The 15,109-nt window shown below is 41.8% G+C and overlaps 1 protein-coding gene across 2 annotated transcripts in view; it reads left to right on the top strand.

Moving 5' to 3' along the window:
- LOC143775491 (transient receptor potential cation channel subfamily M member 7-like) overlaps positions 1 to 15,109 on the top strand; it is a 165,525-nt gene that overhangs the window by 79,582 nt on the left and 70,834 nt on the right. For both annotated transcript variants that reach the window (XM_077263678.1, XM_077263677.1), the window contains exons 16-19: positions 3,939 to 4,219; positions 4,449 to 4,677; positions 5,650 to 5,805; positions 6,792 to 6,926. In XM_077263678.1, coding sequence (XP_077119793.1) covers positions 3,939 to 4,219; positions 4,449 to 4,677; positions 5,650 to 5,805; positions 6,792 to 6,926 — 801 coding nt within the window. The remainder of the gene's footprint in view (positions 1 to 3,938; positions 4,220 to 4,448; positions 4,678 to 5,649; positions 5,806 to 6,791; positions 6,927 to 15,109) is intronic.

Genomic DNA, 15,109 nt, shown 5'->3' with positions numbered 1-15,109 from the left:
GTCCGATGGGCGGCATTTCTTCTTTTTTCCTCCACCCCATCCATCCCCGCTGTCCATAGTATTTTCTGGAATTGGAGTAGGTGTCCTCCATAGTTTGCACGTGTGCAATGTAATCTTGTCTCCCGCACGCGCAGTATGCTTTGCCCATCTGCGGGCAAAGCCGAAAAGCATTACTGTGCATGCGCCGGCGCACTATGTCCCGGAACACAGAGAAACACTTCCGGAACATAGTGCATCGGCACATGCGCAGTAATGCTTTTCGTCTTTGCCCGCAGATGGGCAAAGCATACTGCGCGTGCGGGAGACAAGATTACATTGCACACGTGCAAACTATGGAGGACACCTACTCCAATTCTGGAAAATGTTGCGGACAGCGGGGAAGGATCGGATGGAGGAAAAAAGAAGAATTGAAAACAGGGCATTTACATAGCCCGCCAAATTAAGGTGACAGAGTCGCTTTAAGAGTACAAAAGCTAAAAGTTTGAAAATTGTAAAATTTTCGCCAAATTTCCTTTTTTTTTTTCATAAATAAACGCCATAAAAGTCATATCGAAGAAAATTTACCAATATAAGTACAATATGTCACGAAAAAACAATCTCAGAATCAGGGCTATAACTTCATAATGTGACAGTGGTCAGAATTGTACAAATTGGCTTGGTCATTAAGTACCAAATTGGCTCTGTCACTAAGGGGCTAATAATGTTGGGGCAGGAGTCAAGATATCACAGTAGGGAGATTGTTGTTATGATCATTGTTTTTCACCTTTACGAAGGGCAGCTTTACAGATTTCTATTAAGGCTGGTTTCACATTTGCGTTTTTTGCCGCTGCGTTTTAGCGCAAAAAAACGCATGCTTTTTTAAATTATATTTAACATTAAAAACGCATGCGTTTTTTTTGCTTGCGTTTTGTTGCAGAAATGCAACATGTAGTAATTTCTAGAGGCGTTTTTTTGCCGCAAAAAAAGTATTGCTGTCTATGTAAACGCATGCGTTTTTAAGCACATGCGTTTGGTTGTGTTTTAAACGCATGCGTTTCAATAGAAAAAAACAAGAATACACACTGATAAGCCACCCCCCACCATCAAGGTGGTAAAGGGATCCTAACCCTAGGGATCCTAACCCTACCCCTAACCATAACCCTAACCCTAGGGATCCTAACCATAACCCTAACCCCAACCCTAGCTATTTCTATTTATAGTGGGTTTTCTAGATGATTTTGATGATTGGCAGCTGTCACACACTTCTCAGCCTGCGTTTCAAAAACGCAAACGTATGAAAAAACGCATGTAAACGCGTAATTTTTTTTGCCGCATGAGAAAACGCATGCGTCTAAAAAACGCAGCGTTTGCACGCGTTTACATGCGTTTTTTTTCACCACCTGCGTTTGCGTTTTAAACGCTGCGTTTTTAAACGCAAATGTGAAACTGGCCTAAGAAGGAAAAAACCATATCATTCACATGACTGCTGCAGCCCATCACTGGCCTAAGCTCCGATGGACGTAAATACTGTAAGTGACCTGGACCCTGTGATTGTCTGCAGCAGTCACATGCATGATGAGGTGGATGTGATCACTGCTGCAGTGGCAGCGAGGAGTTCAGTGGTTATGGGCAATTTATTCCCTTAGCTGTGCCTAATAACCTACTGGTTGACTTTTGGGACATTGTCGCTTACATGTCATTTAAAATTCAAGCAAACTTTGGAGTGGTCTCTTATTCACCCTCCCCCATTACCGAGCTATAATGTGTGTTTGTGTGTAATGAGTGCAATAAAGTACAGTCTTCTGCCGTTTCCAGCGCTGCTCCACTCCTGCATCACGTGGCCGCCATTGTGACCTGCTGGCTCATGCAGCATCTTTATCCATGTAGGTATGATACTCGGAATGAGGCCCTCATAGGCTTTCATGAACTAAAGGCCTTTAGTGTGTGGCAGCAAATCAGAACTGTGGTCACATGATGCAGCCGGGTAACGGAGCAGAGCTGCAAACTGCAGAAGGCGACGGGACCTGTATTTCTAGTGCACACATATTGATTATTGATAACTGTGTGGGGGCAATAAAAGAAAAACACTGAAATACTCCTTCAAAAATTTCCTGAAACATTTTCGTGCAGTTTTAATTGCTGCATACTGTTATGTTTTTATAGAACATAAGAATTAGGAGTCTAATGGTTAAACCACACAAAATATACACAGACAAATAAAGGTCTGATAGTGTGAATGATGAGCGATCGGGGAATATTTGACCAGTATACAGGGAGATATTTGGTTTGCCAGTTAATAGAGAGATCAAAGATAGAATTTGTCAACATAGACCAACCTCAGCAGCATTGTATAATATGTCATACCATACCAAATGGCCATAATAAACACGCCACTGCCAGAAACATATCTCGCCCTGCATGGCGCAAGACTCCGGCTGTCATCAGATGGATTACGCAATCCCCAACGCGCGTTTCGCTTGTTTGGTATTTTTGCTTTCACAAGGGAGGTTATATCACTGGGATATAACAGAACCTCTTTAGGCCTATGGTAACTGGACACGTGCTGTTTTGACTTTTGCATGACGTGACTGGCGTGGCGCGCATGTGCCGTGTGAGCGATCCCATTGGATGTCTGTGGATAACATGGGTTCCCATGTGACCGGTTACCGTAGGCATAAAGAGGTGCTGTTATGCCACAGTGTGTAATCCATCTGATGATAGCCGGAGTCTTGCGCCATGCAGGGTGAGATATGTTTCTGGCAGTGGCGTGTTTACTATGGCCATGTGGTATGACATATTATACAATGCTGCTGGGGTTTGACATGTAATTCTATCTTTGGACTCCCTATTAACTGGCAAACCAAATATCTGCTTGCATACTGGCCTAAGGGTACCGTCACACTCTGCAACTTTCCAACGATCACGACCAGCGATACGACCTGGCCGTGATCGTTGGAAAGTTGTGTGGTCGCTGGACAGCTGTCATACAGACAGCTCTCCAGCGACCAACGATGCCGAGGTCCCCGGGTAACCAGGGTAAACATCGGGTTACTAAGCGCAGGGCCGCGCTTAGTAATCCGATGTTTACCCTGGTTACCATTGTAAATGTAAAAAAAAAACAACACATACTCACATTCCGGTGCCTGTCACGTCCCTGGGCGTCCGCTTCCCTGCACTCCTCCTGCATCCTGTGTAAGCGCGGCCGTAAAGCAGAGCGGTGACGTCACCGCTGTGCTCTGATGTACGGCCGGCCGGCGCTGACACAGGATGCAGGAGGAGTGCAGGGAAGCGGACGCCCGGGGACGTGACAGGCACCGGAATGTAAGTATGTAGTGTTTTTTTTTTTTTTTTTTACATTTACAATGGTAACCAGGGTAAACATCGGGTTACTAAGCGCGGCCCTGCGCTTAGTAACCCGATATTTACCCTGGTTACCAGTGAAGGCATCGCTGCATCGGCGTCACACACGCCAATGCAGCGATGACAGCGGGTGATCCAGCGACGAAATAAAGTTTCAAACGATCTGCTACGGGGTCCCTGATCGCAGTAGCGTGTCAGACACAGCAAGATCGTAACTATATCGCTGGAACGTCACGGATCGTGCCGTCGTAGCGACCAAAGTGCCACTGTGAGACGGTACCTTTATACTCCTTGTTGGTTTATCATTTTTACTGTCTGACCTTTTATTTTTCTGTTTATCTGTTTGAGGTTTTTGCTTATGGGGATTACAATTGTGCAAAACTCCGGCTGTCACATTTTGTCTGTCTTTTCTATACGTTAACACAATTTTTATTTTTTTTTAATATATAAAAATGTTCTACTTTAACTATTAGACTCCTGTTCTATATATTTGTATGGAGTGTTTTTTGTCTGTGATATACCGCACCAAATGTTCTTGCTTTATGTCACAAGGAACATGCTGCTGGGTGGTTCTGTGTTAATACTGTTTTATTTTGTAGCAAGATGCATCATCTGAGGAGGGGACAAAGAAAAGGATCAAAGATGAGATTGTGGACATTGACGATCCCGAAATGAAGCGTTTTCCTTACCCATTTAATGAGCTGCTGGTTTGGGCTGTTTTGATGAAGAGGCAGAAAATGGCCCTTTTCTTCTGGCAGCACGGAGAGGAGTCTATGGCTAAAGCGTTGGTTGCCTGCAAATTGTGCCGCTCTATGGCTTATGAGTCAAAGCAAAGTGATGTGGTGGATGACACCTCAGAAGAGCTCAAAGAACATTCAAGGTAATTTCGTAAAATTACATTGGACTTATCATTTTCTGTATTGACGTTGCTTTGATTTTCATGGCATCCCACCACTGTTTAGAAGGAAGCTGCTAAGGTACTTGTTACCGAACATAGCAGGCTCCTGATAGCAGCTGGCAGAAGACTCAAGACTCATTGCAAGACTGTTGGGGGTTTACATATATAAAATAAACCCGGCACTCAACTTAAAGTACTTTTTTATTTGCAGTGAATTCGGACAACTAGCAGTGGATTTGTTAGATCAATCCTTCAAACAAGATGAAACCATGGCAATGAAACTTCTCACATACGAGCTGAAAAATTGGAGTAATTCGACCTGCCTGAAACTAGCTGTATCCTCTCGACTTCGCAATTTTGTTGCACACACTTGTACTCAGATGCTGCTGTCTGATATGTGGATGGGAAGATTAAACATGAGGAAGAATTCTTGGTATAAGGTGGTACTCCCATGCTTTTTTTTTTTTTGCAGTTTCTACTATTTTATTCTATTTTTTTTAATTTTACGAAGTAGTTAATTTTTTTTTTAATCTTCTCATTAATTTCATGAATGACACCCTAGCATTTTGAGTGTCGTGGTCTATGAACAAATTTAGCTCATAACCCATATACTATGGGTTGCTCATTCCTTGTAGTTTCCTGTGTAGCCTTCTACGATAATGCTTATTGTCCACATGTTCCCGTTGGATTAACATGTACTTGTTGACATCTGTCTAAAAATTTGCTTTCTATATGATGCGTTGGCGTTATGTAGACTTGTCCAGCTGTTAGATATGCTTGGCTTGGGTCTGTTTTGCAAAAATTAATACCAACAAAGTAGTGAGCACGAGTAAAGACCACATACAGAGATGCACTATATAGATAAACAATACCGACAAAGCACAGCAAAGTGCTAGCTAGTCTCATAAAATACACCATTTATTGAAAATATTAAAATAAATAATACAAGGTGAAAAAAAGATCCAAAGTGAAAGCAGGGTATCCAGGAATGGCGGTCACAACTATGCATAAATAAGGTGTTCAAAATGTGTACACAGACAGTGGCATGTCAGACAAAATGCTCAATTTTTAGCATGTAGAATAGTATGTGTTAATTACCAGAAAGAATACAGAGTAGGCATAGTACTTACATCAGGGGATGAACCCAAATAGGGTAATATATATGTTGTGAACCCTCCCCTCCCCTGGCCCTGACGCGCGTTTCACCCAAGCTTCCTCAGGGGGATTTTCTGTTTTGTAAGTCACCTTTATTGCCTTTTTTATTTTGTATGATCTAGTGAGAATTAAAACATATGAAATTGATTTTACTCCATTGTGTAATATTTCATCTGTGCGGTTTGATATAAAACGTCAGCATTAACATTTCGATGCTTTTATTTTGACCCATTTCTTTCTTTTTTGTGATACTTTAGGTGATTCTGAGCATTTTGATCCCTCCTACAATTCTCATGCTTGAATATAAAACAAAGGCAGAAATGTCGCATATACCACAATCTCAGGATGACCATCAAATGTCAATGGATGACAGCGAGAATAATTTTCAAAATGTACCAGAAAACATTGCTATGGTATGTATGAAACATTACAGGCCATCTGCTGTCAAGTTGATGTTGCCTTGCCTGTGTATAGTATTGTTAGTGACCTTGAGATGCAGCATAAAAAGCAAAAGGAGAATTTATACTTTCTACTGTTATCAGTCTAATATGCCAGATTCGTGCAGGTATCAACTGGCAGCTCGCTACTTCCCATTCCTGTTCCTGTGTGCAGATAGGGGAAAAATGAATACCTTATTGAAGGTTAACTGATGCCAACTAATTTTTTTTTGCCCTCTTAAAGCACTTTGTACTTACAATTGCTCATTTTGTCTTTCTACCCTTTGCCTTTCTTTTCTTTGCTCTTTGTAGAACAGGAAGTCTCTTGTCCCTTCATTTATCATTCCCCTCTTCAAACCCTGACTCAGCTGCTGCTTCCTTCCCCTCGCCAGGGACTTTTTCAGCGACGTGTCTTGTGCAGGGAAAACAGACCTCCTGTTTCTACACAGAGCTTAGGATTCAGCTAGTCTGTTTTTAATCACTTAACCTAATGAAAAACAGAAAAATTCGCCTGGTAAAAAGGCAAAGCGAGCAATTGTAAGTACACCGTGCTATGTAATATGATGACTGCAGTATATTAAGAGGATACAAACATTGATGGGAGGAGGAGTAGGAGGAGGAGTGCTTCTTTCATATTGGGCTCAGTGTGTGGTCTGAAAATAGAGAACAAAATATTCAGCACTGGATCCCCTGCCGTGCTCTTCTCCTGGAGTCCATCAAGGTTTCTGAGCAGTAGATTATTATATCAATATATGGTTCTATACAATTTTTAGAGAATAATGTGCCTGGTTTTAAAATATAAAAGGGGTGTTGAACCCCTTTTAATAAGATTCTCTTTTTTTTTTTTTCTGACCAAATATTTTGTATATTTTTTTTCATTTTTTTGCTATAGCAAGGACATAAAACAGATTAGATTTTTTTGTGAAATAAAGGTTTGATGTATAACTTGCTTTTCTCTTCAGAATGTATTTAGGGAAGTTGTTGATACGGATGTAAAAACTGAAATTGAGACTCCAACAAAAACCCGTCGCCTTCCCGTTACCCAGAAGTTCTATGCCTTCTATCATGCACCAATCGTGAAATTTTGGTTTAACACAGTGAGTATAAATAGCAGTTGAAAACAGATATGTTTGTCTTTCTGCCCTTTACTTCCTAGTACATGTATTATCCTTGTTATCCCCATATACACTGACTCTGACATGAAGTTTTTGCTTTAATTGTCTGCATTATCCCCATTTGCTGTAGTACTTAATTCTATGCATATTTTAAAACTGAAGGAAAAAGGTAGTTTGAGGTCCAGGATGTAGGTGGGTTAACTTTCAGTGTACAGAGTAGCATCATATACTTGCAGAATAGTTGTTAACTTTCTGATTGGGGGCTGGACTGCTGGGGTCCTAGGAATGGGGCACTGAAGTGCCCATTGGAATGTCATGGTGACCACTTCATTCGTTATTTACTGGATTGCCGGAGAGTGAGTGGATCGCCCTGTTATGAGGAATGATCTAGATGTAAGCGATTAATTTTAATGATTTAAAATAACCATTTAATATGTATCCAGATAATTGTGAGAAAGTAACTTCTATATTTAACACTTGATAAAGAAGCACTGCTCCCATCAAAATTTTTATCCTGTTGCAGTCATCTTAATATTGCTTATTTTGCCTTTCTTCCCAGTCAATTCTTTTGTTTTCCATTTTTGACATCATGTGATTAAAAACAGACTAACTAAATCCTTCTACGCTCCATGTAGTAACAGGAGGTCAACTTTCCCTGTATGAGTCACAAGTCAGTGCAAAAGTCCCTGGCAGGAGGAGGAGTCAGCTGGGTCAGGAGTTAAAGGGGAATGATTTCTGCAGGGACAAGTGTCTTCCCGTTTCTACATAGAGCAGAGAAAGAGAAGACTTAACTGGGTAAAAGGGCAAAATGAGCAATTTTAAGTACACAGTGCTATAAAATATGATTGCAATATATTACAAGGATACAAAATTTGATGGGATAACAAACAGGAGAAAAACCGAGTCTAAATGCCAGTATTTATAAAGATAGGTACAAACTTTATTAAATAGTCTATATAAACATAAAATCAATATTGTGCACCAATATGTGCACAGCCGTGAGCAATACAGTAATATTGTAACACTATGGAATAATTAATGTGACGTTCCAAGAAAAAAAGAGAGAGACACAGTACACCTCATCAGTATATATGGGTCATAGTTAAGTTCTAGCCACTACACGTATAGATGAGCCCACTAAAAGGCATAAGATGTATACTGAGCGCCACAGACAAGATGGTAAATAGTATCCTATTGGACATGTTGAAATAAGCAGCGAAAAAATATATATAGCCGTCAGCAGCGAGTTGTAGCCGCCTAACACACATGCAATAGCCGTCCAGATACTATCAGTCAGGGGACTCCAACCTGCCCATAGCGGCGAAAGGATAAAAAATCCCCCAAATGCCCGAGTGGAAATGTCAAGCAAAATGAACGCTGCCTGAACGAAAGTAGTTACCCATATCGTGATGAAGACAGGTGTAGCCGCGCTCTCACCCCAAGAGAGTGCGGCTACACCTGTCTTCATCACGATATGGGTAACTACTTTCGTTCAGGCAGCGTTCATTTTGCTTGACATTTCCACTCGGGCATTTGGGGGATTTTTTATCCTTTCGCCGCTATGGGCAGGTTGGAGTCCCCTGACTGATAGTATCTGGACGGCTATTGCATGTGTGTTAGGCGGCTACAACTCGCTGCTGACGGCTATATATATTTTTTCGCTGCTTATTTCAACATGTCCAATAGGATACTATTTACCATCTTGTCTGTGGCGCTCAGTATACATCTTATGCCTTTTAGTGGGCTCATCTATACGCGTAGTGGCTAGAACTTAACTATGACCCATATATACTGATGAGGTGTACTGTGTCTCTCTCTTTTTTTCTTGGAACGTCACATTAATTATTCCATAGTGTTACAATATTACTGTATTGCTCACGGCTGTGCACATATTGGTGCACAATATTGATTTTATGTTTATATAGACTATTTAATAAAGTTTGTACCTATCTTTATAAATACTGGCATTTAGACTCGGTTTTTCTCCTGTTTGTTATCTATTAGTTTGAGTCGCTCTTTGCCCTATTTTTCAAATGCAATCTAGCATTGAGATGCAACTATATGCATGGTAACAAGTGTATTCCAATTATGTTTTGGGGACTATTTGTACAAAATTTGATGGGAGTAATTCTTTAACTTTGGCTTATAACTGAGTAGAAGGCAAACTTAAAAGAATGTTGTATTTTTTTTTTACTAATGAGGACTCTCTGCCCCTATATTCCCTCTTCATTTCTATTGACTATTGTGAGACCCCGTGGTCTGTGTGGAAACTGCAAAATCTCAGCATTTTTTTTTCTTGTATAGATGAAGACTAGTGATGAGCGAATATACTCTTACTTGAGATTTCTCGAACACGCTCGGGGGTCCTCAGAGTATTTTTTAGTGCTCGGAGATTGTTTTCTTCACAGCAGCTGAATGATTTACATCTGTTAGACAGCTTGATTATATGTGGGGGTTCCCTGGCAACCAGGCAACCCCCACATGTACTTATGCTGGCTAACAGATGTAAATCATTCAGCTGCTGTGAAGAAAACAATCTCCGAGCACTAAAAAATACTCTGAGGACCCCCGAGCATGCTCGGGAAATCTCGAGTAACGAGTATATTCGCTCATCACTAGTCCTGACACCAATATGAAGAGTTTAAAACCTTTGCTTATTCAGTTCTTTCAATCTAATAGTGGTTTACAGAAATAGCTGTCAATCACAGATTGGGACCATATTACTAAGCACAGACTAGACAGGTTGACATTAGTTCAATACAGGCTGTAACAGAATATTTTTTAGCTGAACTGTATGTCATTCTGCATCATTACTTTGGATAAATAAACCTTCTCATAAGTTATCTTGGTTTGAGTGCTGTGGGCGCCCCCCCACATCCCGCCCCTTTATCTCTGTGAACTTTTCTGGACTGTGAATGTGTGACACTGCACACCCGCTTTTTCAGCCGTGGATGTGTATTAGTGCAAGCAACAGCACAACCATCGTTCGTTTCGCTCCGTTTTCTCTGACGTGCTGCGTGCAGATTGGACGGCGTTTCCAATGTGACAGGTTTCCAATTCACTAGAATGCTCTTTGTATATTACTTCACCTGACATCCCATCACCGTTCCAAGTTAGGAGCCCTGCCTTATTTAGCTTAGTGCAGCGAATAATGGCATTGCTCCTTGTTCCCAGTTTGGATCTTCCCACTTGACAGAATTCCTGTTAAAACGCCAGTACCGACATGGATTCCCTTTTTTTTTTTTTTTTTTTTTAAATATATAATGAATGTATAATGTTGCTGCTTTTTAGTCCGTCTTGCATGGTAATTTCTCTGTCCTCAGGAAGAACAGCAATGCATTCATCCCAGGGTGTATGAGATTTCATTTACACAACCTGGTATTGTGTACAGGGGTTCTCTAGTCACTTCTGCATGTCATTCTAGTAGAAACCAAATCCTGGATTGGGTTCTGCAGAATAAAGAGTAACTGATTGTGCTCGTAAATAGATGGCTGCGTCTCTTCCGAGAAATAAAGCCAGCCTTTCACCAAAATAGGTTTGCAGGATGGCTTACAAGCTTGTTGAGGTTAGATTGATGATTATTCTACCAGTAGAACCTGTATTGTGGCGACAATCACACGTTATTGAGGTGCCTATAATTATTGCCCTCTGTCCAAAGTCCCCTTAGATTTCAACAGGGCACACTGTGGGGTGTGGGATATATACACTGCGTGCAGAATTATTAGGCAAGTTGTATTTTGAGCACATGATACTTTTTATACATGTTGTCCTACTCCAAGCTGTTCAGGCTTGAGAGCCAACTACCAATTAAGTAAATCAGGGGATGTGCATCTCTGTAATGAGGACGGGTGTTGTGTAATGACATCAAAACCCTATATAAGGTGTGCTTAATTATTAGGCAACTTCCTTTCCTTTGGCAAAATGGGTCAGAAGAGAGATTTGACTGGCTCTGAAAAGTCCAAAATTGTGAGATGTCTTGCAGAGGGATGCAGCAGTCTTGAAATTGCCAAACTTTTGAAGCGTGATCACTGAACAATCAAGCGTTTCATGGCAAATAGCCAACAGGGTCGCAAGAAGTGTGTTGGGCAAAAAAGGCGCAAAATAACTGCCCATGAATTAAGGAAAATCAAGCGTGAAGCTGCAAAGATGCCATTTGCCACCAGTTTTGCCATATTTCAGAGCTGCAACGTTACTGGAGTAACAAAAAGCACAAGGTGTGCGATACTCGGGGACATTGGCAAGGTAAGGAAGGCTGACTAGCGACCACCTTTGAACAAGAAACATAAAATAAAACGTCAAGACTGGTCCAAGAAATATCTTAAGACTGACTTTTCAAAGGTTTTATGGACTGATGAAATGAGTGATTCTTGATGGGCCAGATGGATGGGCCAGAGCCTGGATCAGTAAAGGGCAGAGAGCTCCACTCAGACTCAGACGCCAGCAAGGTGGAGGTGGGGTACTGGTATGGGCTGGTATCATCAAAGAGGAACTTGTGGGACCTTTTCGGGTTGAGGATGGAATGAAGCTCAACTCCCAGACCTACTGCCAGTTTCTGGAAGACAACTTCAAGCAGTGGTACAGGAAAAAGCCTGTATCGTTAAATAAAAACATGATTTTCATGCAGGACAATGCTCCATCAGATGCCTCCAACTGCTCCACAGCGTGGCTGGCCAGTAAAGGTCTCAAAGAGGAAAAAATAATGACATGGCCCCCTTGTTCACCTGATCTGAACCCCATAGAGAACCTGTGGTCCCTCATAAAATGTGAGATCTACAGGGAGGGAAAACGGTACACCTCTCGGAACAGTGTCTGGGAGGCTGTGGTTGCTGCTGCACGCAATGTTGATCGTAAACAGATCAAGCAACTGACATAATCTATGGATGGAAGGCTGCTGAGTGTCATCATAAAGAAAGGTGGCTATACTGGGCACTAATTTTTTGGGGTTTTATTTTTGCATGTCAGAAATGTTTATTTCTAAATTTTGTGCAGTGACATTGGTTTACCTGGTGAAAATAAACAAGTGAGATGGGAATATATTTGGTTGTTATTAAGTTGCCTAATAATTCTGCACAGTAATAGTTACCTGCACAAACAGATATCCTCCTAAGACAGTCAAATCTAAAAAACCTCACTCCAACTTCCAAAAATATTAAGCTTTGATATTTACGAGTCTTTTGGGTTGATTGAGAACAGAGTTTTGATCAATAATAAAAATAATCCTCTAAAATACAACTTGCCTAATAATTCTGCACGCAGTGTATACCGTATATATTTGTGTATAAGCCGACCCGAGTATAAGCCAAGGCACCTAACTTTGCCCCGAAAAACTGGGATAACTTATTGACTCGTGTATAAGCCGTGTATGCATTGTCCCCTATCCTAGTATGCATGGATCCTTATACCCATCCTTGTATGCGTGGCTCCTTATCCCCATCCTTGTCTGCGAGGCTTCTTATTCCTGTCCTTGTCTGCATGGCTCCTTATTCCCGTCCTTGTCTGCATTGCTCCTTATCTCTTTCCTTGCCTGCTTGGCTCCTCATCCCTATCCTTGCCTGCATGGCTCCTTATCCCTATTCTTGCCTGCATGGCTCCTTATCCCTATCCTTGTCTGCATGGCTCCTTATCCCTATCCTTGTCTGCATGGCTCCTAACTCCTATCCTGGTATGCATGGCTCCTCCTATCCTGGTATGCATGGCTCCTCACTCCTATCCTGGTATGCATGGCTCCTCACTCCTATCCTGGTATGCATGGCTCCTCACTCCTATCCTGGTATGCATGGCTCCTCATCCCTATTCTGGTATGCATGGCTCCTCATCCCTATTCTGGTATGCATGGCTCCTCACTCCTATCCTGGTATGCATGGCTCCTCATCCCTATTCTGGTATGCATGGCTCCTTATCCCCTATCCTTGTACCCATGGCCGCCAATAGAAAAGCATAAAAAACAAACATCCACTTACCGTCCCTGCGCGCCCTCGCTGCATCTTGTTCCGGTGCCCATAACTCCTGCGGCCGAGCGATCATGTGTCCCTGCTCATTAAGGTAATGAATAATCACTCGACGCCTGTGGGAGTGGAGAGAGGTGAATATTCATGTCTCTTAAGTAGCACACACCCGTGAGAGCCCGGCAGCTGCTGGAAGCCAGCGGCTGTGGCTGACACTGTGCGCACTATGAGAGAAATGAATATTCATTGCCAGTGCAGTGAATATTCATTTCTCTTTCGCAGTGGGCACAGTGTCAGCCGCAGCCGTCAGCTCCTGCCTCCTGTGACCCGCTGCCATACCTCTCCATAGCTTATACTCGAGTATATACGGTATATTATGTACATGTGTATGTATTATGTATCGATGTGTATGTATATGTATTTATTTTTTGTACGTGTATGCATTTGTGTGTAAATATATATATATATATATATATATATATATATATATATATATATATATATATATATATATATATATATATATATATATATATATATATATATATATATATATATATATATATACACACACGCACGCACACACCCTACAAGTAGTATTCAACCCCCTGCAGATGTAGCAGGTTTACACATTTGGAATTAACTTGGCATTGTGACGTTTGGACTGTAGATCAGCCTTGGTGTGAAATGCACTGCAGCAAAAAAGAATGTTATTTCTTTGTTTATTTTTTTTTAAAAATTGGGAAAAGTTTTTTCAGAGGGTCATTTATTATTCAACCCCTCAACCCACCAGAATTCTGTTTGGTTCCCCTAAAGTATTAAGAAGTAGTTCAGGCACAAAGAACAATGAGCTTCACATGTTTGGATTAATTATCTCTTTTTCCAGCCTTTTCTGACTATTTAAGACCCTCCCCAAACTTGTGAACAGCACTCATACATGGTCAACATGGGAAAGACAAAGGAGCATTCCAAGGCCATCAGAGACAAGATCGTGGAGGGTCACAAGGCTGGCAAGGGGTACAAAACCCTTTCCAAGGAGTTGGGCCTACCTGTCTCCACTGTTGGGAGCATCATCCGGAAGTGGAAGGCTTATGGAACTACTGTTAGCCTTCCATGGCCTGGACAGCCTTTGAAAGTTTCCTCCCGTGCCGAGGCCAGGCTTGTCCGAAGAGTCAAGGCTAACCCAAGGACAACAAGGAAGGAGCTCCGGGAAGATCTCATGGCAGTGGGGACATTGGTTTCAGTCAATACCATAAGTAACGTACTCCACCACAATGGTCTCCGTTCCAGACGAGCCCGTAAGGTACCTTTACTTTCAAAGCGTCATGTCAAGGCTCGTCTACAGTTTGCTCATGATCACTTGGAGGACTCTGAGACTGACTGGTTCAAGGTTCTCTGGTCTGATGAGACCAAGATCGAGATCTTTGGTGCCAACCACACACGTGACATTTGGAGACTGGATGGCACTGCATACGACCCCAAGAATACCATCCCTACAGTCAAGCATGGTGGTGGCAGCATCATGCTGTGGGGCTGTTTCTCAGCCAAGGGGCCTGGCCATCTGGTCCGCATCCATGGGAAGATGGATAGCACGGCCTACCTGGAGATTTTGGCCAAGAACCTCCGCTCCTCCATCAAGGATCTTAAGATGGGTCGTCATTCATCTTCCAACAAGACAACGACCCAAAGCACACAGCCAAGAAAACCAAGGCCTGGTTCAAGAGGCAAAAAATCAAGGTGTTGCAGTGGCCTAGTCAGTCTCCTGACCTTAACCCAATTGAAAACTTGTGGAAGGAGCTCAAGATTAAAGTCCACATGAGACACACAAAGAACCTAGATAACTTGGAGAAGATCTGCATGGAGGAGTGGGCCAAGATAACTCCACAGAGACCTGTGCCGGCCTGATCAGATCTTATAAAAGACGATTATTAGCTGTAATTGCAAACAAAGGTTATTCCACAAAATATTAAACCTAGGGGTTGAATAATAATTGACCCACACTTTTATGTTTAAAATTTATAAAAATTTAACTGAGCAACAAAACTTTTTGGTTTGTAAGATTTATGCATCTGTTAATAAATCCTGCTCTTGTTTGAAGTTTGAAGGCTCTAACTTATTTGCATCTTATTAAACCTGCTAAATCTGCAGGGGGTTGAATACTACTTTTAGGCACTGTATGTATGTGTGTGTGTGTGTATATATATATATATATATATATAT

This window comes from Ranitomeya variabilis, chromosome 5, assembly GCF_051348905.1.
Source record: "Ranitomeya variabilis isolate aRanVar5 chromosome 5, aRanVar5.hap1, whole genome shotgun sequence".
NCBI classification, from domain to species: Eukaryota; Metazoa; Chordata; class Amphibia; order Anura; family Dendrobatidae; genus Ranitomeya; species Ranitomeya variabilis.
Note: the sequence above shows the minus strand (reverse complement) of the source record. Positions and strands in the feature narration are given on the sequence as shown.